The sequence below is a fragment of the Emys orbicularis genome, chromosome 3, assembly GCF_028017835.1.
Source record: "Emys orbicularis isolate rEmyOrb1 chromosome 3, rEmyOrb1.hap1, whole genome shotgun sequence".
Lineage (NCBI taxonomy): Eukaryota > Metazoa > Chordata > Testudines > Emydidae > Emys > Emys orbicularis.
In genome coordinates, this window is record NC_088685.1 from 84,996,357 (window position 1) to 85,022,345 (window position 25,989).

At 39.9% G+C, this 25,989-nt stretch overlaps 1 protein-coding gene across 1 annotated transcript in view; it reads right to left on the minus strand.

The window, feature by feature from the left end:
* Positions 1 to 2,037: 2,037 nt before the first annotated feature.
* The window catches only part of SEC63 (SEC63 homolog, protein translocation regulator), a 113,018-nt gene continuing 89,066 nt past the window's right edge, over positions 2,038 to 25,989 (minus strand). The window contains exons 15-21 of the mRNA XM_065401045.1: positions 20,004 to 20,063; positions 19,585 to 19,743; positions 15,467 to 15,625; positions 14,056 to 14,157; positions 7,078 to 7,176; positions 5,271 to 5,375; positions 2,038 to 2,405 (exon numbers count right to left, since the gene is read on the minus strand). Coding sequence (XP_065257117.1) covers positions 2,262 to 2,405; positions 5,271 to 5,375; positions 7,078 to 7,176; positions 14,056 to 14,157; positions 15,467 to 15,625; positions 19,585 to 19,743; positions 20,004 to 20,063 — 828 coding nt within the window. The 3' untranslated portion in view covers positions 2,038 to 2,261. The remainder of the gene's footprint in view (positions 2,406 to 5,270; positions 5,376 to 7,077; positions 7,177 to 14,055; positions 14,158 to 15,466; positions 15,626 to 19,584; positions 19,744 to 20,003; positions 20,064 to 25,989) is intronic.

A 25,989-nucleotide genomic window follows, 5' to 3' on the forward strand; every position in this document is an offset into this window, starting at 1 on the left:
AGACCTATCTTTTACTCAAAGACAGTTTTAGGTATTTGACTTTTCTTTTATAAATACAGAATTCAACCTGGTTTGTAGGTTCTAATTTTCCAAGTACTCCCAATGCTTCCATATTATCAACTTTAAGTAAATATGCTTGGTGGTTGGATCAGAGTTTAATGATTTATTTTCTCTTAATGCAATCTTTTCTTCTCTGTGTGTTAGGCCTTGGAAGATAATAAACTCAAGTTTTTTAAAAGTAGGGAAGTGATTTTCAGAAGTGCTAAGCACCTCGTAGTTCCCAATGTCAGGAAATTAAGTGCCTAAATATTAGCATAAAGGAATATATCACCTATCCCAGATGCTCCAAACCACCTCCTGCTTTTTAAGCACAATGAAAAAAGTTACAGTAAATTGTTTTTCCAGGTGCAGTTAACATAACTAAATTAAAGTTTAACATTTTTATTTTGCTTATTTGATATGGTAGGTCTGATTCCTCTCCTCCCATTTCTTTCAACAGTGGAATGTCTGTTTCACAGTTCAAATTACTGGAATTCTCTGGGAAATAATTACTGCAGCACCTATTTGCATAATGCAGTAGACAATAAAATTAATCCCAAACCATACAAACTACAAAGTACAAAGGAATGCTCACCACTGGTGTTAAAAGGTGACAAGCCATTTAAACTGAAACAGGCTTTCACACAGGAGTCCAATCTTCATACTTATCTGTTAAGCAGCTACCACACTGCTGCTGCTACATAAGCAAATGACTGTTTTTCTTCATGAAGTGCTATACTCCAGAAGAGATACTATATTCACATTTAGGATTTTTAAATTTTACAAAGAATATATCAATGTAAATTTGCATTTAAAATAACCCTTTTTAATCAACCAGATCACAAATTAGCGAGCAGCTATTTTGGCCTTTGGGTGGCTTCCGTAGGGTGGAAATTTCCCTGTAGGACAAACTTGTATTTGTCACAATCTGTATTATGGTACTGCAGTCTTGTAGTTCTTCAACACTTAGTCATGGAAATACATCTCTTTTTACATGATTGACATTTGTAATCATATTTATACAGAGTACCTTTACTGGTTATATTGGGGTGGGAAAACTATAAGCACTCTGCTTGAGCTGCGCAGAAATACCTGCTACCTTAGCAGCCATGCAGGGTGCCCCACCCCTTAAGTAAATATTTGCTTGGAAAATAAGAGTGTGTCTCCATGTTACTGACCCCATTCAGCCCTGTGGCAGGGATAAAAAAGAAAGGGATGCACACTATTACAAATGCAAAGAGTCATCAAATTTTGTCCAGTTTATTGTTAGGAATTCAAAACTGATACAAAACATGCCTCCTTTGCACACTATTTTTTCCTTAAAAGTTTTCCGACAGTGTCAGGTAGATAAGAATTAAGAATGTATTTCAACTTTCAGAGTGAACCTTTTACAAAAGGTATTACATATAAGCTACCAACTTTGTGTAACGTATGGTTCCACACTCATTTTTAGACATAGTTTATCAAAAGAATCAGATCCTGCACTGATCTGCTGAAGTACAGGCTTAAAAATGTTTTAAGCCATTAATTTAATAACATCTTCTGACCTTGTCAAGAAGTGTTCATAATCTGCATGATAATTCTGGGCAATGAAGAAAAGGCAGTAGAGTCATAAAAGGCAGCCCCCAAGACTACATGAAATGTGCCCAGGGGTACGATGCCAACTTGTGATGACCAAGATAAGAAAAACAGAAAATTTAAAGCTATGATTTGAGCTGTATCACTGCAAAATATCAAATAAGTATCACAGAATTTACAAAGATTGAAACTTGAGCAGATGTAGTTTCAATCAACAGAGACTTGAGATGTAAATCATACCTAAACATTTTCCAAAATAAATTCCTAATGCAGAAAAATTGATTTAAAGATTGCTCCTAGCTAACAGTACCTTTTATTTTATTGGACCCTAAATTGATCAGACAATACATAGCCCACGCTTTTGGACATTTATAATAAAAAAGATTTTATTTTCAATTGAAATAAATGCACCATCCTGCATTTAATGGCTGTAGCAAGCCATAAGCATCTTCCACGTTGTACCAATCATAACATTTGTTTGACCTTCACTGAGAAGTTACATAATGCACTCACATTTGGTAAAGAGAAACTAAACTCAGGCTTCTCAATGCTTTTGCACTGTGTTTCTTGTTTATTGTACAGTTCCACAGTCAGACCAAAAGTTTGCAGTGTGTGCAAATGTTGTAGTTAATTAATAGCACTGTTTAATCATCATCCTCTTCCTCCTCCTCTTCTTCCTCAAAGCTATCTTCAAAGCCCTCGCTGTCTTCCTGATCCTCATCATCCTCTATTGCTGTATCCCATTGTGGATGATTTTCTGGCACTGGTTTAGCTTCATGAACTTCCAGCTGCACAGAGTGGTTGGGCAGAGAGAGAGAGAGAGAAAGAAGAAAAAAGGTGATTGAATGAGACACAACAAATACCAATCAGAAAAGCATGAAAAATGATCGTCTGCTTCTTATACCACATAAAATTGTAAACAAGTTGGTTTTGGGGAGTGCAGTGTGTTAGAATTTCTCATTGATTTTGTGTGTCTACATTTTGAAAAAGAATATTCTTTACTATCTGAATTGTGGGGGAAATCCCCAACGACAAAAGCACACCTGTATATTTAAATACATATACAAACTTATCTGACACTGGGTGACTAATAAAATGAACAGGTTTCAGGGTGGTAGCCGTGTTAGTCTGTATCAGCAAAAAGAATGAGGAGTACTTGTGGCACTTTAGAAACTAACAAATTTATTTGGGCATAAGCTTTTGTGGGCTAAAATCCACTTCATCAGATACATGCAGTGGAAAAATATATATCACACACACACACACACACACACACACACACACACAGAGAACATGAAAAAATGGGTGTTGCCATACCAACTCTAACGAGACTAATCAATTAAGGTGGGCTGTTAGCAGCAGGAGAAAAAAAAACTTTTATAGTGATAATCAGGATGGCCCATTTCAAACAGCTGACAAGAAGGTGTGAGTAACAGTAGGGGAATGGTGATCTTCCAGAAAACACCATCCTGGCCACTATGGATGTAGAAGCTCTCTACATCAGGGGTTCTCAAACTGGGGGTCAGGACCCCTCAGGGGGTCGTGAGGTTATTTCCTGGGGGGTCGCGAGCTGTCAGCCTCCACCCCAACCCTGCTTTGCCTCCAGCATTTTTAATGGTGTTAAATATATAAAAAAGTGTTTTTAATTTATTAAGGGGGTCGCACTCAGAGGCTTGCGATGTGAAAGGGGTCACCAGTACAAAAGTTTGAGACCACTGCTCTACACCAACATTCCACACAAAGATGGACTACAAGCCATCAGGAACAGTATCCCCAATAATGTCACGGCAAACCTGGTGGCTGAACTTTGACTTTGTCCTCACCCACAACTATTTCACATTTGGGGACAATGTATACCTTCAAGTCAGCGGCACTGCTATGGGTACCCGCATGGCCCCAACATTTTTATGGCTGACTTAGAACAACGCTTCCTCAGCTCTCGTCCCCTTACGCCCCTACTCTACTTGCGCTACATTGATGACATCATCATCTGGATCCATGGAAAAGAAGCCCTTGAGGAATTCCACTATGATTTCAACAATTTCCATCCCACCATCAACCTTAGCCTGGATCAATCCACACAAGAAATCCACCTTCCTGGACACTACAGTGCTAATAAGCGATGGTCACATAAACACCACCCTATACCGGAAACCTACTGACCGCTGTATTTACCTACATGCCTCCAGCTTTCATCCAGACAACATCACACGATCCATTGTCTACATCCAAGCTCTAAGATACAACCGCATTTGCTCCAATCCCTCAGACAGAGACAAACGCCTACAAGATCTCTATCAAGCATTCTTAAAACTACAATACCCACCTGCTGAAGTGAAGAAACAGATTGACACAGCCAGAAGAGTACCAGAAGTCACCTACTCCAGGACAGACCCAACAAAGAAAGTAACAGAACGCCACTAGCCGTCACCTTCAGCCCCCAACTAAAACCTCTCCAGCGCATCATCAAGGATCTACAACCTATCCTGAAGGACGATCCCTCACTCTCCCAGATCTTGGGAGACAGGCCAGTCCTCGCTTACAGACAGCCCCCCAACCTGAAGCAAATACTCACCAGCAACCACACACCACACAACAAAAACCACTAACCCAGGAACCTATCCTTGCAACAAAGCCCGTTGCCAACTCTGTCCACATATCTATTCAAGGGACACCATCATAGGACCTAATCACATCAGCCACACTATCAGAGGCTTGTTCACCTGCACATCTACCAATGTGATATATGCCATCATGTGCCAACAATGCCCCTCTGCCATGTATATTGGCCAAACTGGACAGTCTCTATGCAAAAGAATAAATGGACACAAATCAGACGTCAAGAATTACAACATTCAAAAACCAGTCGGAGAACACTTCAACCTCCCTGGTCACTCAATTACAGACCTAAAAGTTGCAACTCTCCAACAAAAAACTTCAAAAACAGACTCCAACAAGAAACTGCAGAACTGGAATTAATTTGCAAATTGGACACCATTAAATTAGGCTTGAATAAAGACTGGGAGTGGATGGGTCATTACACAAAGTAAAAACTATTTCCCCATGCTAATTTTTCCCCTACTGTTACTCACACCTTCTTGTCAACTGTTTGAAATGGGCCATCCTGATTATCACTACAAAAGTTTTTTTTTTCCTGCTGATAACAGCCCACCTTAATTGATTAGTCTCATTAGAGTTGGTATGGCAACACCCATTTTTTCCATGTTCTCTGTGTAGATATCTCTCTTCCTACTGTAGTTTCCACTGCATGCATCTGATGAAGTGGGTTTTAGCCCACGAAAGCTTATGCACAAATAAATTTGTTAGTCTCTAAGGTGCCACAAGTACTCCTTGTTCTTTTTAATAAAATGAAATTGCTGTTTGTGACATATGCCTGGTATTTCCTGAAAAAACTGAGTGTGATTCATAATGTTGTTTTAAATGCGAAAGAGAGTCTATATTAGCATTCCTATATCAGGCAAGTAATTTACACTAAAGGATTGTTCAGATTTGAAATCTTAAGTCTTAGAACTGTTGAATCTAAACCTGAAAGACCGTGTTTTCATGCTGCCTCACTTCTGCCTGGCTATGTGCACATTAACATCAGTACTAGGTGATTTACAGCAAGAAATCTACTAGTGTTAAAACATCACCTTTAATGGTTTAACCTGGTCCAAACCCATAAACGAATCTGATCTTAAATAAACCGTGTACTGGTAGTTTCCAGGTTTGCCTGGTGCAGGAAACTTCAGTTCTACCTAGAAAACACAATTAATTCCACATGTTTTTTTATTCTGAGCAGACCTTCGAAGGATGTGTGTGAACAACTTATAACTGGCTTCTGTACTTTAACATGCAGTACACATCACAAAATAATAGTGATTGATTTTTAGTTAAGTTACTTAAGGGTGCTACTTTGTCCACAAGCCACAGCATAGTAAAATACATGCATGAGATACGTGCTAATAGCCACAAATAGGTACCAAAGAGAGGGGATATCTAAACACAATAGCTGGAGCAAAGGATTAATTTGATCACTACATCACATTTTTACTATTTGTTGTCCTGGAAAAATGACCCAATTTTTTTTTTTAAGTTTTAGAAAAAAAGTTATTTTGTACTTCTGAAGATAAAAAAGGATAGTAAAATTAGAGATTAATAGCTAGTCTGTGGAAAGTATTTCATGTACCTTATCACTATTGCTATATCATACTGCAGTTTAATTAGCAATATAGTTAAGTAAAAATGCAGCACTTATTTCTTGTATGCAGAGTGAAAGGATTAAACGTTCAATAGGATGTTAATAGGGAGGAATTAATGCAATTTCAAGTGATGAAAGAAATTTTACAATTCTACTTTTAACAACTAAAAAGCAACTATCAATAATTGCAACGACAAGTAGATATTTCTGTGGCAGTGGGAATTTGCTCAGAAGTCCCAGAAAAACAAAAAAGGTAAAGTGCTAAAAGTAAACACAGGGGGAGCTGAACTGCATATAACTGCTTAACTTGGATGATTTTTGCACTTATTATCTAGCTTTGCCTTTGGTAGTATGGGCAAACAAACCTGAAAAATCTCATCTAAGTTTTATTTCCAATAATAAATAAAATCTAGTTGAAAAAACAAAGTTCTGTGAAATCTGTAGGATGAACTGATGTAAGCAATAAAAAAAGCAAAACACATCATTTTCAGAAATACTTTATAATGACTTAAATCATTGCTAGATTAACCAATGTAGTATAACAAAGTAACAGAACATTCACATGCCCTTTTCTGACCTTGGAAATCAGGTCAGCCCTAACACACTAAACCTCCCCCCATGCTGTGTGATATCAAAAACCACCCAGATGAAAGTAAGTAATTTGTCTTACACGATTCTTTTCATGTAACAGTTTTATTTTAGAACACTATAGCCTTCCAAGAAGAATATTCCAACTTTTAATTTTTCTACAGAAGTATAACAATAATATAACATTATGGAATATCAACATCCAACACCACCTGCTGAGGTTACTAATTCACAAAATCTCTGTTTTACAGAGAAGTTATCAATATTAGCTGTCCTACAGTTAAACAGTTGTATTCAAAAACTATCTATGCACATGAATCCTGCTGGCCCATCAACTTTTCATGCCAGAATCAATCACAGTTCCTCCTTGTCAAACTCTCCTTTTTCAACCTCAGTTTTGGAAAGAGAAGAAGCCAGAATAAAACTGCTCAAAAGTTATTCCCCTCCACAAAGTTTTACAGTAATATAAGATCCTGGTCTACTTTTATCAGTCAGATGAAGACAAACTATATCTAGTCTCTCTCTACCTAAGAAAAAAAGATTATGGAAACACAGCATTACAGTTCAGAATATGCTATGTAATTATACTAATATTTCACGTAAATCACTTCAAAGTATTTTATAAATATTTAAAATTAAGTGTTTGATACTCAAATCTACAAATACGTTACCTCTTCTCTATCTTTTAGTGTACACACATGATATGGCATAGATACTAATGTCTGATCCTTCCGATCTGCAATATACAGCCACCACCATTCTTGTTTTTCCTGTTAAAAAACAATATGAAAGACTAGAAAGTAGAGGTAACATTTTATAAGGCCTGGTATACCATAATATATTTATATCTGCACTGTAATAAATTAAGAATAAACTGCCTTGTAAGAGTTAAAAACTTACAGTACATACTGCACATTGAAGAGGAAGCGGTTACTGATGCCTGGTCTACCCTTAAAAATTACATTGACCTAGTTACATCGCTCAGAGCTATTAAAAATTTCACACCCTGAGTGCCACAGTTAGGTTGACTTAACCTCTAGGGTAGATAAGAATTCCTCTGGCAACCTAGCCACCACCACTTGGAGAGATGGATTAACTACATCGATGGAAAAACCCCTTCCATTGATGCAGGAAGCGTCTACTCTTCGGTGCTCCAGAGGCACAGCTGCAGCACCATAGCTATGCCGCTGTAGTGTAAACATGGAGCATACGCAGCCCACTCAAGAGGCACTATACTGGAGAAAACAGAGGGGAAGGCATATAGTCTTTGTTTAGGTTATAAAACAAAATGGTTGGGAGAAACCAGAATGCCAGTTTCTGTAAGCAACTTTTTTCCTCATTCAACTCAGGCTGGTGGTCTGGTAAACAGTCGCAATACTATACGCAACAAATTGAAATCTCTCTCTAGAGGGAGACTTAGACATATTGTTGCCTTATGGTTAATTAATACGTTACATGAAAGTTGTTTCAATGCTAATAAATGGTTGCTGGAGTGTTTCTACAGCTTTGAAGGAACTTTTCTGGTGGTCCACGCTGAAGGGCAGGGCTTAGGCTTGGAACCTCTAGCAACACTTGACTACCTCCATAGGTGGGAGACATTTTTTATTTATGATGTGTAGAATGTGAAATGATGTCTGGACTTCACTGAAATACTTTCAACCCCAACTTAGTAGTATTTTACCTACATTTTTTGCTTGCAAATATTTCAGAAGCCTACAGGATTGCACAGTAATCAATTAATTAAATTGCAATTTAAGTTACAAAATTACAGTCGATTACAAGTTATCATCTTTTACTTTTTAAAGTGACTAATTTAAGACTAGTAAATCACAGAAATCCCACTAAAATACACACATGGGATAAATAGCAGAACCTATTTACTACCACCAATAGAAATCCTGGATTCCTATCACACTACTGAACACTAAGGCTGATTAGCACAAAATCTATTTTGCATTGATCAGCTCAAGGTGAGGGGAATGTGAAATTAACTTGACATATTAATTTTCCATTTTTACAGTATATCAATCAGTGGGAAAGCGCCTGCATCTCCACTCGGTAGTAGCACAGCTTTGTGTGTTTAATGGGCCAGTCACTGAAGACAGGACATGCAGGAACTTATCCATAAAACTGATTTTTAAAGGTTTAAATTGTTGCTATAAGTTTAAAAAATACTAATTTTTATTACGTTTCCTATGTGCTTGTTGTCACATGTGGATATTGAGGACAGATTGATTTTTAATTTTAATAATTAAAATTCAAGATAAGATTACTATTTTTAAATAATTTTCCATAGGGAAGAAGGATCCTATGTAGAAGAAATTTGCATTTAAGTGTATGAGAGTCAGTAGCAGCTATGCAGCAATGGATAACTAAAGTGCGAGCCAAGTACGCACTATGAATTATGAGAAACACAGTAGAGATGGGCAAAAATTTTCAGCCAAAATTCTTCATTGACAAATGCAGATTTGGGTCAACCAAAATATTTTGAGAATTTGTGTCAATTTTGATTAGCTGTTTTCAGTCGAGAAAAAAAGTCAGGAAATATCAAAATGGTTCATTTTGACATTTATTAAATGAAATGTTTTGATTTTTCAGGCTAGATTGACAAGGGACTTCAGCACCATTCACAAAACACAGGAGAAGGGGGAGGTCCCCCCTTATGACCAATAGCCCAGTGGTTAGAAAGCTCTTCTGGGATGCAGAACTCCCACGTTCAAATGCCCACTCTATTTGACACGGAACAGGGACTTGAACTTGGGTCTCCCACCTCCCAGGAAAGTACCCTAACCACTGAGATATGGGGTATTCTAGGGATGGCTCATTCTCAGTAACTCCTGTTGAAGCTGTTCTACCTTGTAGGAAATACTTTATATACAATGGTCCAGAAAGAGCGAGAATGACTCTATAGGCTTAGGGCACTCACCTGTGGGCGGCAAGAGTTGGATTCCAATCTCTGCTCCAATGAATATTTTAAGTATTGCATTATAATACTGTGTTCAAATATTTATGGAGGTGGCCAATTACCATCCTGACCTTTTACATGTTGTACCTCTTTCCCTTACATTCCAACATACAGTTGAGCAATAGATACAGTTGTTAGGGCATGGATTATGCCACAAAGTTGGTGTTAAAAACAATTTTTGACAATAATGGTAACAGGAAAAAAAATCAGGAGCCATTCATTGCTATAACTTTCACAGGGGTCAACAGATACAACTCCTTGTAATTAAACATGCAATCCTAATTTGGTATTGTTTGTCACAGAGGGATAATCTTGCAGGAGAGGTGTCACCTTCCTATTCTTTCCAAACTGATTATTGGTTGGACTCGACAGTGTATGCCTACTTGAACCTGGCAGGCTACTATGCAGTGGGCAAAATGCCTTTTAACAGATGGGTACAAGTGCAGGCATGCCAGGGAACCAGTATGTTCATGGAGCTGGAATACTGGGGCATAATTCTACCTAAAAATGTCAAAGCCACAATCTGTGCAGTTCTTGGATCTATGATTGAGGGAACAGAAGAGATTTATTTATTTAGGAATATGTATAAAGTGAAGATACAGCCCTGGCAAACAAAATTAATTAGCTGCCCAAGAAGTTTGTTAAAGCAGAGTTAAGTTTGCTCAGTGCTGACTCATGACCTTTTAGAATGTTGCGTTCAGTCACGCTCAAACCTCTGAAAACCAGGAAATACAGAGTTAAAATATATGCCATCCCCACAGTGTAACCTGAACTCTTCCCCTTGAGCTGGCAATAACAACTGGGAATTGTTCAGTAAAGGTAGTACCAGAAGTAGCACATGAAGGACTATGAGGTGTCATTGTTTGCACTAAACTTCAGATTTGATTTGCAGCATTTATCTGCACACACTCCAGCTACATTCACGGTGTTAGATGGATTAGTTGGAGTTGGAAGACTTGTAACTGTGATATGAGGAGAGGTGCATGTGTACCTCAAGGGATCAAGTATGCCAATGTTCTGTTCTGTAGGTGAGTCAGTGGCAGTGACTTCTCATCATGGGGATTTTCAGCAGTCCAATGGCATACATGACTGCGATTTCCTGTGAATGGTGAAGGGGTGGTAACATTTAGCAACTTTGGGGTGATTTGTGCAGGCTCAGGATTTGAGTTTATACAGCTCCTGTTCACTACGCCTTGCTCTAACACAAGTTTTGTTTTGTGCTCAGTATCCAGTGCAGTCTGTATCCACACTATTTGTAGTAATTGTAAGAGTAGGGTACTAATATGTGTTATGGATGTGTTGGGGCATCACCTGAAGAGGGCAGAGTTAAGGTTGTGTTATGGAGGTAATGTGTATTGTTATTCTTCATTTGCTAGTTTTCAGAGATTTGAGCGTTGGTAACTTGATGTTCTGAAACGGCACTAGGCATCACTGGACAACCTTAAGTCTGAATTAAACATTTTGGGCAGTTAATTTCCTATTTTTATTTAAAATAACTTCTCAGTATCCCTATGTTTTAAAGCTCAGTTCTCCCCCATTCCACTGCTGCTGGCTCCTTGGAAATGATTATATAGGACACAGAAGACATTGTCTGCATGTTAGTGATTTCAATGCCCATGAATCATCTCATCTCTCTGCCAACCCAGACAGCCCAGTCCTCCCTCCCCAGCAATGGAGGAGTGGGCATCGACAGGGGCCCCAAAGGTTGAGGAGCTGGGCAGAAGATAAAGGAACAGTGCAGCCACTGACATGGAGTCAGTGGGGGTATATTTTAAAGAGTGGACAGTAATGGTTCGGACACATGGAAGTGGGAGGCAGAACTGAAGTCCCCCTACATCCTACACTGTACAACTCTGACCATGTTCCTTTCCTCCCCACACTATCCTGCACTGCTCTGACCTCCATTTCCCCCCTAGAAGCAGCAGCATTGAGGGGGAAAGGTGACCCTGAAGTTCCTTCCCCACTGATGGGGGCAGCAAGAGGATCAAGGGGAGTTCTGGGTTCCTTCCACTGATCAGGAAGCAGTACAGGGAAGGGGAGCCACTGATGGAATGGGAATTGTTGGGTGATGCGGGGCGGGAGGGGTGTATCTGTAGGGGAGTATGGTGGGAGTGGAAGAGGGTGCAGATGGCTCCATTTCTTTCCCCTCCACGTATGTCACAGGAGGAGAAGGTGCTATAAAGAAATGTATAATGAACTGTGTTAGACAAATGTATATTAAACATTAGAGAAGTATATATATATTTAATAGTGTTAAAAGAAAGCGTAAAAGAGAATTATTCTGCTTTCTGTATGTGACTTCTTGACACAGCTTTCAAAGGTTGGAAAAAAATGAAAAAGTTGTTTTGTGTCTTATCTGCAGCAGATTCTTGATATGTGTGGATAACAGGATGAAGCGAACCATACAATGTGTAATTTACTAGCAAGACAGAGTAGGGAGGATAAACACTGACTGGGCAGAACTAATCAGCAACTCCAAGGCCATAAAAAGCAAATAAACAACAAGATAACTGTTGTAAGAAATAATGAATACATGGAAACAATGCTTAAAAAAAATAGATATGAGGGATCAATTGGAGTTTTAGCAGAATAAGTAAAAAGGTATTAAAAATAGATTTTAAATGAAATGTTTATAATTGAGGTAGTTTTGATAATTTGAACCTGTGCAATGTTACGAGACAATGTATAAATGGTGTGCGGTTAATAAATGGGGGTGGAGCAACACAGGACTTACACCAGACTGGACCAGCATGGATCTAATGATGACAGAAAGCCTACCTACGCCCCGGGACTGGATAACTGATCTTTATGCTATCCTCATCTAACTGCTTTATGCTTAATTGTCCTAAATTTTTCTTATTAAAAGCTTTAAAATCAGCTAAGCTTAGTAACTGGCAGGGAGAGTGCTTTTAACCCAACAATACCCAATTTCCCATCTTATGGTTCTGCTGTGTCCACACTTTCGAGTTCCTTAAAACCAAATGGTCCCTTTGATGATGATCCCTTATTTGTTAAGGAATCATAGAAAGTTACATTTTTGGAAACCCAGTTCTTTGTTCAAATTCTACTCACTGAAACTGAGTTTTCAAAAACAGTGTTTGGATGATCCCTTACACTAATAAGGTTTTGCCTTGGGGTGTGCTGGGCCCTCAGGAGTTGTGCCAGAGCACAGCCCTAAGTGGCAAAGAGGCAGACACTGCACCATGTCAACCCCACTTCCGTCGCCTGCACTGCTCTGATACCTCCCTCACTGCTCCACCACCCCACCCCCCATATTCCCTAGCTCTGCACCGAAAAAGTTGAGAATCTGAAAATGTTATGAGCACGTTAGGGGGGTTGTGTTACAGTTAACTCCTTGACCAGATGACTCAGTGACTTGCTTCCTCTAATCACATTCAGTCCCATTGTTCAGGAAACAGGCAAGGAGCATGAGTCATGATTACACTACCTTAACTTCTTACTAGTATCTTTCATTTTCCTTCTAATTAATTAATGCTAATTGCTTTCACAATACTTCTAAATCAGACTCCCTGTGGATTTTAGAGCACTTTAAAATATTGGCTCTTAACCCAGAAACTTTAGTCTTCGGGCAAAACTTCCAGAAGGAGCCACTTCAGACTGAAGACAGAGAACTAATGTGCACAACACAGATTCTCTCAGAACTGCCAATGGTAAGGCCTAAGCTCATAGTACATGCATGTTGCTTAGGTAGATGCTCAGCATGTCATCTTGAGCTACCCAGTTAGAGTGAACAAAGGCTGACTGAAAACCCTCCAGCTTGCAACAAGCTCTAGTCTTGCTACACATGCATGTTTCACTCTTTGGCTTGTCAGTATGGCTCCAGCTGACCTGTCTAAATTTAACCTTCAATAACTTCCGAACCATTGCGTCCCAAAAGAAGCAGTGAGGGCCACACACTAACTGAGGTCAATTCTGAGCAGGTGAGATCAGTTTGGGGAGGTTTACAGTCAATCAGCCTCACATGTACAAAACAAAACCCCTTTAGAATCGCCAGGAAATTGTTGTAAACATCTAACTTTAAGGTGACTTTATCTTAGGGACCCTGTTGCTCAAATATGCCAAATTGGACCACTAATGCTACCCTATACTCCCATAATGCACAGTAAATTTCTACATAATCTGAGGCAGCATAGGGATTTTAGACTATTTAGGATAGTCATCTTTCAAACTGTAAGTGACTATCAACCTTAACGATAGCAGAACTGCTGCTCTGCTATACCACTCCATAGAGAGAATGGGGAATGAGAAAAGGGGTATAAGTCACCATCCAAGAAGAGCTTTCTGCAGCAGACTTTGACAGATATGATTCTGTGACCAACTTATATGCAACAGCTCAGCTGAAGGAGAACAAAAGTTGATTGTGGAAGTTTTAGATCATTTCTGCTCAACAAGGACTTGACAGTTCACACATTGAAGTTTGCGAATCCAGTGAAAAATTCAGTTTTCAAAAAAAAGTTATACTGGAAGTAACTTTTTTTTTTTTTTTTTTTTTAAAAAGACAAGTCTCAAGCAAATCAGCAATTTTGCTCTGTATAAATTAGCAATTTTAAAAATTAGAATTTTAACTTTAAAACAGTATACAAATGCTAACCTATTAAGTTATATACTTTGGTTGTATTACTTCCCATTTGTCACAGCTCTAATAAAGTTCACTATTGCTGACCTCAGGAAAGTAAAGACTGTAAACAGGATGTGTTATCTTTGATTTGGTTTCCAGAAGGGCCCGCTCCTTTCGCTGTATACTTTGCTGTAATTCTTGCCACTCCTGTTGAAGACAACAAGGATTTAAAGAGTTACTTTAGTCATCTCTTCTCCTATTAAAAATGAAATCCCAGCACATCAAGAACAGCACACAGACAGTATGGTAAATGCCTGTGCTAAGCTTCATATTGTACAAAAAACAGGCAAATGTAGACAGGATTCAAATTCTAAAGCCTGATGCTTAAAAATCAAATGGCAAAGAAATACATGAGACCAGCCATATGGACACTTCTGAAAATGTGCTCGCTCCTTGTAAAAATCTGCAAGGCCACTACATTATTCTCCTTCAAATCACTCTTCAAAACTTACTTTTTCAATGTTGCCCACAAAATACTCATCAATGGCTAAGCAGTTGGTTGGCCACGACCATTGTTCAAGACACTTAATTATCTCACTACTACCTGGTGCTCACCCTGTTTGTTGCATCCAACTGTTTTCTTACTTAGGCTTTGTCTTCACTACCCGCCGATCCGGCGGGTAGCAATCGGTCTATCGGGGATCGACTTACCGCGTCTAGTGAAGACGCGGTAAAATCGATCCCTGATCGCTCTGCCGTCGACTCCGGAAATCCACCTCGGCAAGAGGCGGCAGCGGAGTCGGCGGCAGCGCGGCAGCGGTCGACTTTCCCGCGTCCTCACCGCCAGGTAAGCCGACCTAAAATACGCAACTTCAGCTACGGTATTCACGTAGCTGAAGTTGCGTATCTTAGGTCGGACCCCCGCTGCAGTGTAGACCTAGCCTCAGACTGTAAGATCTCTGGAGAACGGACTATTATTTTATTGTGTGAGACCCTAGCACAACAAACCTCTTGGAGCCAGTACAACCCAAATTCACAATAATTCTAACTTACCAAATGTCATATACAAACTTATATACACACACATACTTCTCCCACTGCTATGTGTGTGTAAAATGAATTATACGACGCATAATAGTTACTGTGCATCAAGGATTTAAAATTTAAGGGGAGGTTTTATACTGAAATCTCACAGCATCAAAGTTGATTAACTGTCAAATTAAGTTGAAAAACTTTAGTACATTCTTCTGCTAAAATTGAAGTTTTCATTTCTCTTGTCCTGTAATTTTAACATTTCTCTCTTTCCTTTCTGTTAGGGAACACTGCACTAAGGGACATGCATCATGGCAACCCTCACACTGGAAGGGGAAGGCTTGATAGGATTTTCTCCTGAGAGAGTTGATCCTACTACTTCATCCTTGTGTTGTTCAGCTGAGGTGGTTGCTAAAGAGATACAAATATATTTTCCCCACAACTCCAGAGGCAGAATCACCCTTCACCACAAAGTGAGACTTACAGCTTCATCATCTTTGTTTTGTTTCTCATCTTGTTCTCTGTCAGAGTCTCTTTCACTTCCATCATCTCTTTCACTTTGAGAGTCCCTGTTAGTTTCTTCTTCATCAGACTCGCTTCCTTTATCAGAAAGTTCTTCATCTTCCTCCCTTATTACAACTTCCTAAACAAAAACAAAACAATCTGTTATTCCCATGGGCAGCATTCCTGTGCTCCAAGTCTGAAGGCCATGGGCTCTTAAGTCCCACTTGAGGACTAGTACCTAATATGTGACACTGCAATACCATGTGGGTACTGCATTGTTTCAGATAGGGTTCTTTGAACGAAATGTAAAACAGATTTCAAGACCATTTCTGGTTGATATATAGGGGGAATTAACATCCTAAAGTACTAAAAGAGTTGTGATGTCAGAGACAGCAATACTGAAAGACTTAATAGTTGGGATATTTGTCCACTATTTAGGAACTACCAATTTTTAGTTCACTATTGGGAGTCCCCCATTATACACACTTTTCATTACTAATACGTGAAGTGCTCTAAAAATCCAGTTCTGTATTCACATGTTATTGGGCGGTTAACCCCTTTAGGGGGAGTTAGGGCCCAGTCTACCCACGATGGGCGTAAGGAGAACAAGCCCATCTCAGCCCACCTGTAAATAATTTATTGCTTAAGTGGCTGGTTGGCATCTAATTGGCTAACAAGCACGTGGACCTGATAAAAGGCTACCAGCACTCAGGTGTTCCTAAGGGAGAGGAGCTCCCACGGAACAGAGCAAGAGAACTCCCAGGACAAGGAATTTAGGGAGGAACTTCCCACATAGCTGTAGGGAGCCCAGCCTGCAAGGAGCTTCATGCTGCCTGGAGAAGACCTGCAATCAGGAAGGCCCTGCAGGGGCCCTGGCTCCATTAAAGGAAATACGATTGAAAGTGCCTTGCAGATAAAGTGCCTGAGAGTGGGATGAATAGACTCAGGCAGGACTGAAACTCAGATGAAATATGCCTTCTAGGTAAGAAGCCCGGGTAAAGGACTTACTTGAATTTATTACATTTTCCATTAATAAGTGATTCCCTCTAAAAGGGACATCGTTTGATACATAAAAGCCTTGCTAATTTTATTGATAACCTAATCAGGCGCATCCATAGCAAAGCACATGGCCACAAGGGGGCAAGCAGGGACAGCACACACCTTTTACACAGCAATACATCATTTGAAAAAGAACCATCTCTTCTCCTCCCCTGTATCTTCTTCAACATTAATGTCACGCTCTAATTGAATTTCTCTAAGAATTGGTGTCTCAGTCGTGTTTGTCATTCCCTTAGTATTGGGCTAATTTTTTTAACTGTTAAACAAAAATACCTTTCATCCATATGCTCCCAATTCACTAGCAAAGCCCAGGAAGAAGCAAATCAAACCAGAGCAGAGGGAGAGTTACTCCTTACACACCTCTCTAACATGTTCATAAAAAAAACTGTTATGGGGACTTCAATTTGGGAAACACATGCAGGTCTCATGCAGCCAATACCAAAACACCATTAGAGTTTCTAAAAGTCAGATAATTTTTTAACACAAAAATTATTGCACCCAACATGAGGTAACTATTGTGAACCTCGTTGTGGCAATTATAGATGAACTAGTCATTGAACTGGAAGTTGGTAGTTGCCTTGGGATCAGTGATTGTTTACCCATATTTAATGTAACCAGATCATGGAGAAAAGTCCCAACCAGTAAAATACACACAACATAGTGCTTCAAAAAGGAATAATTTTCCAAAGAAGAAGAAAAGTAAGAGTAGAATTGATTGGGAGGAAAAAGGTGAATGAAAACTGGGAGTTCTTTAGGAAGACTTTGGTTAGATGGCCAAAAAGCTACCATTCTACAATCAAGAAAGACTTTACACAAAGTCCATCCTGGTACAGTGAGAAAGCAAAGGCAGCAATTATATATATAAAACAAATGCAAAAAAGGGATGTTGATAGCAATTGATATAAATTAAGAGTTACGGAATTGTAGACACTGATAAGGGAAACTAATGACATCAAGGAAAAAAATCCAAGTCACGAAGGGGCTAAGGACAGTAAAAACAAAATTCCTTAAGTATATTAGGAACAAAAGAAAACCTAACAATGGCCCATTACTCGGGAGACATGGTAAAATAGTTAATGATGCACAAAGGTAGAAGAATTCAATAAATACTTCTGCTCTGCATTTGGAAAGAAGTGGGATGATGTACATTCCAGTCCCATAGTAACTAAACAGGATGTTATTTAACATTTGCCAAGAATAAATATTTTTAAATCAGCAGACCTGGACAACTTACACCGAATTGTCTTAAAGGAGTTGGCTGTATAGATCTGTATAGGCTTGTTGATGTTAATTTTTAATAAATTTTGGAATGCCGGGGAAATTCCAGAAGACTTGAAGAGTGCTAGCGTGACAATAATCAGAAGATGGGAAGCAGGATGACCCAGGTAATTGTAGGCCAGTTAGTCTGACATCAATCCGGGCAAAGTAATGGAAAAGCTGAAATGGGATTCTATTAACAAAGAATTAAAGGATGGAAATATAATTAATGCTGGTCAACAAGGCTTTATGGAAAACAGGTCTTGTCAAACAAACCTGATTTCATTCTTTAAGATTAAAAGTTTTGTTGATAAAGATAACTGCACAGATGTAATATAGTTAGACTTTTGTAAGGGGTTTGACTTAGTACTGTATGACATGCTGATTAAAAATGTGCACTATACACTATCAATAAAGCATGTTAAATTGATTAAAACTACTAACAGACCTCAAATAGTAATTGTTAATGTGGAATCATCATAGAATGGGGATGTATCTAGTAGAGTTCAACAAGGATCAGTACTAGGCCCAATGCTATTCATTACTTTTATCAATGATCTGGAAGTAAATATAAACTTATAGCTGATAAAATTCAGAGATGACACACAGAGTGATGGAGTGGTAAATGACGACAGGGCAGTCAGAGCGACCCAGATCTCTTGCTAAGCTGGGCCAATTCAAAACAAAGTTTTTTAATATAGCCAAATGGAAGGTTGTACACCTAGGAACAAAGAATGCAGCCCAACCTACAAAATGGGGGACTGTATTCTGGAAAACAATACCTCTGAAAAAGATCTAGGGGTCATAATGGACAAGTGACTCAACATGAGCTCTCAGTGTGGTGATGTTGCAAAAAAGGCTAATGTGATCCTTGGATATATAAACAAGGGAATAGGAATAGAGAAATTATTTTACTTCTTTTATTGATGAGAACAATATTGAAATACTGCATTCACTTCTGGTGTCACATTTTTAAAAGTATGTTGAAAAATTGGAGGGGGTGCAAAAAGAGCCCCAAAAATTATTTGAGAGTTGAAGAAACTACCTTACGCTGAGAAATTTAAGGAGCTCAATCTGTTTAGTTTATCAAAAGAAGATTATGAGGTGACTTGATTACAGTGTGTAAGTACCTTCCCAGGGGGAAAATATCAGGTACTAAAGGGCTCTTTAACCTAGCAGAAAAAGGCCTAACAAGGATCAGTGGATAGAAGTTGAAGCCAGACAAATTCAAATTTTTAATAATGAGGGTGATTAATTACTGATTAACTACTAAAACAAACTACCATGGGAAGTGATGGGTTCTTCATCTCCTGAAGCCCTCTAATCAAGACCGGATGCCTTTTTAGAAGATATGCTTTAGTCCAGGGGGGCAAACTTTTTGGCCTGAGGGCCACATCTGGATATGGAAACTGTACAGCAGGCCATGAATGCTCACGGTTCCCGGCCAATAAGAGCTGCGGGGGCGGCACTCTGGCCTAGGAGCCTAGGAGCCAGAGGGGGGACATGCTGCTGCGTCTGGGAGCCGCGCAGAGCCTCAGCACATGCAGAGCAGTGCAAGCCCCAGACCCTGCTCCCTGTCAGGAGCCAGAGGGCCAGATTAAAACTGAAGGGCCGGATGTGGCTCCCGGGCCATAGTTTGCCCACCCCTGCTTTAGTCAAACACAAGTTCCTGGCACTCAATATAGGGATAACTGGGTGAAATTTAATGGCCTGAGATATACAGGAGGTCAGACTAGGTGATTTAACAGTCCCTTCTGGCTTTAAAATCTTTCAATGAAATACCCCATTAGCTTGCTTTTGCTTCTGCTGCTTTGGCTGCTGCAATGGAGGAGGAGCAGGTTTCTTTTTCAAAGGTTTCTTTTTCTTTGATTTTGAAGCCTTCTTGGTTCCTTTATTCTTTTGCTGCCATCCTTTGTTCTTAACTTTGTTGGCATCTCCTTGCTGTAAGAAAACATGGTGGTTAAATAGTAGGCAGATTAAACTACACTAAATATTTTAACTTGAGTCAGCCATCTTCATATGCTTCAAATGTTTTAAGATATGATCCTACATTAAAAGCTAAGTTCTACTGGATATTTGTATAGGACTTTGTGAAAAGATCCATCACAAGTACATGAATGAGTCACTCAAAATCTGAATGAAGGTTCATTTCTTCAACTAGGAAGCAGAGGCATTGTAATATAGTCTAATTCTCAACTTACCCCATCCTCTGTAGGTTGCTCTTCTGCTGCGCAGGTGGACTGTTCCTTTTCAAACACTTCCTGATTAGGGAGGAAATGAAGTCTTAATCTTTGTCTGTGCCAACCAGCACTGATGCTTAGAGAATTACACTGTCACTTGGATATTAAAGTAAATTTAACTAAACTAAATCTGAGGGGTTTTGTTCATTATTGAGAATTCTGTTTTCACGGATAACCATAAGACACTAATTGACCAGTATGAAACAGATTAAGCAAATTTCAACCCTTTGTATAGGATTTTACCAACACTAGCATAGTTCATCTATTTAAAAATTCTCAGAATAATTACAGGGCTGTCTTGTGCTGAAAGATTTACAGTAAAAGCTATGTTATCCGGCCCTGTACCAACCAGCAAGCTCTATAAATTGGCATTTCTGATCTTCATTGAAAGTCCATTTTATAGTTTGGTCAGCGCGGGGCCGGCAGGCTCCCTACCTGCCTCCGCGTGGCTCCCTGGAAGTGGCGACATGTCCCTGCTATTCCTAGGCAGAGGCACAGCTAGGTGGCTCTGTGCGCTGCCCCCACCCGGTCCCGCGTGCTGGCTCCACAGCTCCCCTTGGCCGGGAACCGCAGCCAATGGGAGCTGTAGGGATGGCGCCTGCAGGCGGAGGTAGCATGCAGAGTCGCCTAGCTGCGCCTCCACATAGGAGCAGCAGGGACATGTCACTACTTGCAGGGAGCCACCCAAAGTGACTGTCGCCCAGATCCGGCACCCCACACCCCCTGCCCCAAGCCCCAACCCTCTGCCCCGAGCCCCCTTCTGCACCCAAACTCCCCCTCTCTTAGTTAACCGGTATTTTTCACTTACCGGCATCCCTCACACCCCAAACATGCAGGATTACAAAGCTTTTACTGTATTTATGCTATAAAATGTGAAAATTCTGTATCACAAAAGTAAGCAATAGTAGTAAAATGCAAATTCTACCCCAGTTACAAGAATATTAAGAAACAGGAACTCAATATCTATCTTGTCATTCATGGATCCAGGAGCACAAATCAAGCCAGAAATATCAATGTTTACATTAGTAAAACATAATACCCTTTATCTGTCTCCCTCTAGAAGCTCAGAAGTGTCTGTAGGTGGAAAATTTTTCATTTGTTACTTACACAGGAAGATACTAGTTATCTGGCACAAAACAAATTCAGACATTTAATTTGCTATAGCAAATTGTTCTATATTAAGAGGGAAAATCTGATTTACTGCATGAAAAAATTAGAGTTGCCAATGAACATTCAAATTTTGGACACTAATATCTGTTCACTTTTTCAACCATAGTAAGTTTAATCAGGTTTAATGGTATGTTTAAAGAGGTATGGGGTTTTTTTTGTTTTTTTTTTTTGACACAGCAGCCATGGTAAAAGTGACTGAATTTTACATTTCTGTGCATATTGTCAAGGTTATGGTGCGTAGTAAATTCATCTAAGTTGCTGTATTGGTACATATTGTATGTGCCTAAACATACAACTATCCAAAACACTCTATTTACCAGTGAGATTCAATCTCCTCAATTTTATTTCATACATACTTAATATAATTACACAAAGTTATGTTAAACATTGTTAAGGTTGTAAAGTCAAGCACTCAGAAGTTAGGAAATACCAGAATTGAGATTATCTGTACAACCTTAATTCAGCCCCCTTGAGAGTGTGGATTATGATACCATCTTCAATTTCATGATCACATACCACTGGGTTTTACAGGACCCCTGCCTTGCCTCATTCAGAGCACAAAATGGACCGTGCGCCACTGATGAATATCTATTCAATATTGTGTATTATCCTCATTGTTCAATGTGTGGACCTAGGCTTTATTTACTACACACAATTCAAACCCTGCTCTAAAGACAGAATTATTAGTTTCCTCAAGGGATTTTCTATGGAGCTTATCATTACAGTATGTGTGCTTCAAACATTAAAATTAATTTATCTTCACAAAACCCCTGTGAGGTGATAGTATGGTTTTATCCCCATTTTATAGCTGAAAAGCTGAGCTAGAGAGAGATTAAGGTCAAAAGCATCCACTAATTTTGGATGCCCAGTTGAGACACCAAGGACCTGTGCTTTCAGACTATATAGCATTGTATAGCACTTAACATATTCAAGCACAGCTCTCATTGACTTAAATTGGAGTTGGGAGTACTCAACTCTTCTGCAAATCAGGCCCCAGGGTATCATGCTGGGTGACAGAAAATGAGGAACACAATTAATGACCACCTGTAAAAAGTACGGTTTCAGTGATGTGCCCAGCATCACACAGGAACTCCATGGCACAGTCAGGGATAGAGTCCTATTCTTCAGGGCATCATTCAAGTTCCTTAACCAGGAGAGGTTTCAGAGTAGCAGCCGTGTTAGTCTGTATCCACAAAAAGAACAGGAGTACTTGTGGCACCTTAGAGACTAAAATTTATTTGAGCATAAGCTTTCGTGGCTACAGCCCACTTCATTGGATGCATATATATATTCCTACTGTATTTTCCACTACATGGATCTGATGAAGTGGGCTGTAGCCCACGAAAGCTTATGCTCAAATAAATTTGGAACTGCAGGGTTTCCTTCCTACTGTCCCCCCCGCCCCCCTACAGTTCCTCACATCTCCTTGTCAATTGCTGGAAATGGGCCATTTTCATTACCACTACAAACAGTTCTTTTTCTCTCCTGCTGATAATAGCTCACCTTAACTGATCACTCTCCTTATAGTGTGTATGGTAACACCCATTGTTTCATGGTGTGTGTGTGTGTGTGTGTGTGTGTGTGTGTGTGTGTGTGTGTCTTCCTACTGTATTTTCCACTACATGCATCCGATGAAGTGGGCTGTAGCCCACGAAAGCTTATGCTCAAATAAATTTGTTAGTCTCTAAGGTGCCACAAGTACTCCTGTTCTTTTAACCATGAGACACTCCCTTCCCGTCCCTTTCTGCAATGCCTTGCCTTATTCACTACACACCTTCCAGCTTCTGCAACAAATGAGGCAGAAGTCTTACAGACAGCAGCCTCCTTTACTACACAACCCTGATTCATCCCCAGAACAGGTCCACCCAGTGCACTGAATAAGGCAGGAATCCTGTGGGGAAAAAATAGTACGTGATCATGAAATGTATGACTATCATAATCCTCCCAATGAAGCTGAATTAAGGCAATTACAGTTAATTTATGCTGAACAATCTGTTCCACCTTGCATTTTGCTGTGATGCTGGGAGAACCTGTCCCAGATCTGAAGAAGAGTTGTGTGTGGCTGGAAAGCTTGTCTCTCTCATCAACAGAAGTTGATCTAATAAAAGATAATGTTTTCACCCCTCAGCTCATAGACCCACCTTGTCTCTCCCATATCCTGGGTCCGACATGGCTAAAACTACGCTGCATATAAAGTTCCACAAAGTCATAAGCAACTGTAAATGGGGTCTTATAATGGGAAGTACCAGGCAACCTTAACAAAAAGCAGTGCTACTGCTGCTGCCTATCATAAAGAGTATCTAAGGCAATACTATGTCCGGGCAGTATGTATGTTCAAAATCCCTGCTTTAAAAGCGAAAACTAAACTAAATCTTAATTATGGAGCCATGACTGGCAACTCCATGCCTAATTTTGCATTCTTGGAAGGAGATGTCTGCCCTTATAGTCTATTTTTTACTGCTTTATCAACATTTTACACATGCCTTGTAAACTTCTAGATGGGACTACTGTAATATGTGCTATACGGTGCTTGTGAAAGAGTGGGATGTGTGTGCACAAAACTGTAGATTATTTTCTATTGTAACATTTATTTTCTATTGAGCACTGAAGACATCTAACCTTGCCCCAGGCAATACTATTGAACTGTATTGCAGATAGCCACCCTGCCCAGGAAAGGTGCTTACTGAAAGAGCAATCTGAAGCCATCAACTTTGATAGTTTCTCAACAGCTGGCCCAATTGCCCTAAACAATGCATTTTCTACACAGAAGTGCCCTTTAGATCTGCAGACTATCAGCTTGGTCACATGGCAAAAGGAGAGACTGAAGGACGGGGAGGGACAGGCCACCTTGACATACAAGCTGGACATGCAGAGGAATGAGATGACAGGAAATGCTCTATCTAGCCTGAAAAGCAGACAAACTTCCAACTCACAGAACGTGTGAGATCAAACAATCTCAGGATTGTTTTCTAAGATCTGTAATTCTTGAATTCTTTTAAGAGTAAAGTAATTATGGTTAAAAAATTCCTTTGTGTTCCTTGCTTTTGTGTCACATTGTCTGCAATGAGGTTAAATTAGAAGCCCTGGGTGACCACACCTAGATGGAACTGAGGGAGTATGCATAAGCAACTGGGGTCTGTGGAGATCTGAGGTACTGGGATAGGGGTCTTCGGCAGCTGGACTGTATTGCCAAGGCATAGCGGGACTGCATAGTCCCACATGCCAAGGAAGGGCTCAGACAAGGGGTCAAAGCCTGGGGAGTATGCCCGAGAGATTCCGGGCTAGAAACAGTGAGTAGATGCTACCCAGACACAGTAGTTGGGTCCACTCATAACAGACTGATGTCCGTACAGTGTAATACCAGGCCAGGTTGTGACAGTGCTACTCTTGAAAGCCAACTATAAATTACAGCTGATGCAAAATGCAGCAGCCAGATTGCTAGGTGGCAATACTTGTAGAGAGCACGTTAAACCAATCCTTTATATATTGCTGCATCTTTTAATTCACTTTTGGGTACAGTTGAAGGTGTTGATACCAATCTTTAATATTTGACATGTTTTGGGTCCTGGCTATATCAGAGACTGCTCTCTCTCATCATGTACCACAACAAACAGTTGTGATCAGATCATATATTCTAACTAGGGTGACCAGACAGCAAGTGTGAAAAATCGGGACGGGGGTGGGGGGTAATAGAAACCTATATAAGAAAAAGATGCAAAAATCGGGACTGTCCCTATAAAATTGGGACATCTGGTCACCCTAATTCTAACGGTTCAAAAATGCAAACATTTAGGTGCTACCGGCAAGGCATATTCAGTGGAGGACCACAGACTCTAAAGTTTGCTCCTCTGTTGGTCTGAGGATGCCAAGGTGTTTTAGGTTTGAGGCACAATGCAAAGCTCCATTTATACTGGATTTTGACTGAAGGGCGGAGTCATGAATATTTACACTCTAGAGCTTGTCAGGTGGAGAATCTCTTTAGTTTTTGGGCGGTTTTTTAAACCTAGAAACAACGTTAAGGACATTTTTAAAAAAACTGAAAAATTTTCAAACATCACACAATCCAGATGTTTAGACTTTGAAATGTAGCATCAACCACTGCTACTCATTCTGCAACTACAGTTTATCTTCTTTAAGGTATTCTATAAGGTGATAATATTATAGCTATACAAGTTATAGATTATTTCCTTTTATTTATATGTCCCTACATGTATAATTTGGCATCCTGTTTGCCTCCTTCACTGCACATTTACAATAGACCAAAGACGAGAGAGGTTTCTTTAAGAGTTCTTAAGGCTATGTCTACACTAGAGACCTTACAATGGCACAGCTGTACCGATGCAGCTGTGCTGCTGTAAGATTGTTCGTGTAGCTACTCTATGCCAATGGGAGAGAGCTCTCCCGTCAACATAATGAAACCATCTCCAATGAGCAGCGGAAGCTATGTCAGAGGGAGAAGCTCTTCCACCAACATAGCACTGTGCACACTACCACTTATGCTGGGGAAACTTATGTTGCTATGGGGAGTGTTTTTTCACACCCCTGAGTGACGTAAGTTTTGCTGACAAAAGTGGTAGCATAGACATGGCCTACGGCTATTTCTACGCTACAATCTTAAATTGACTTACGTTAGGTTGACTTACAGCCACTGCATTAATTACCCCAGTGGCTGATGTCCATACTATCCTCCTTCTGTCAGTGGTGTGTAGCCTCACCAGGAGCGTGGCCTCACCAGGAGCGCTTCCACCAACTGAAGAGGGGCAGTGTGGGGGACTGA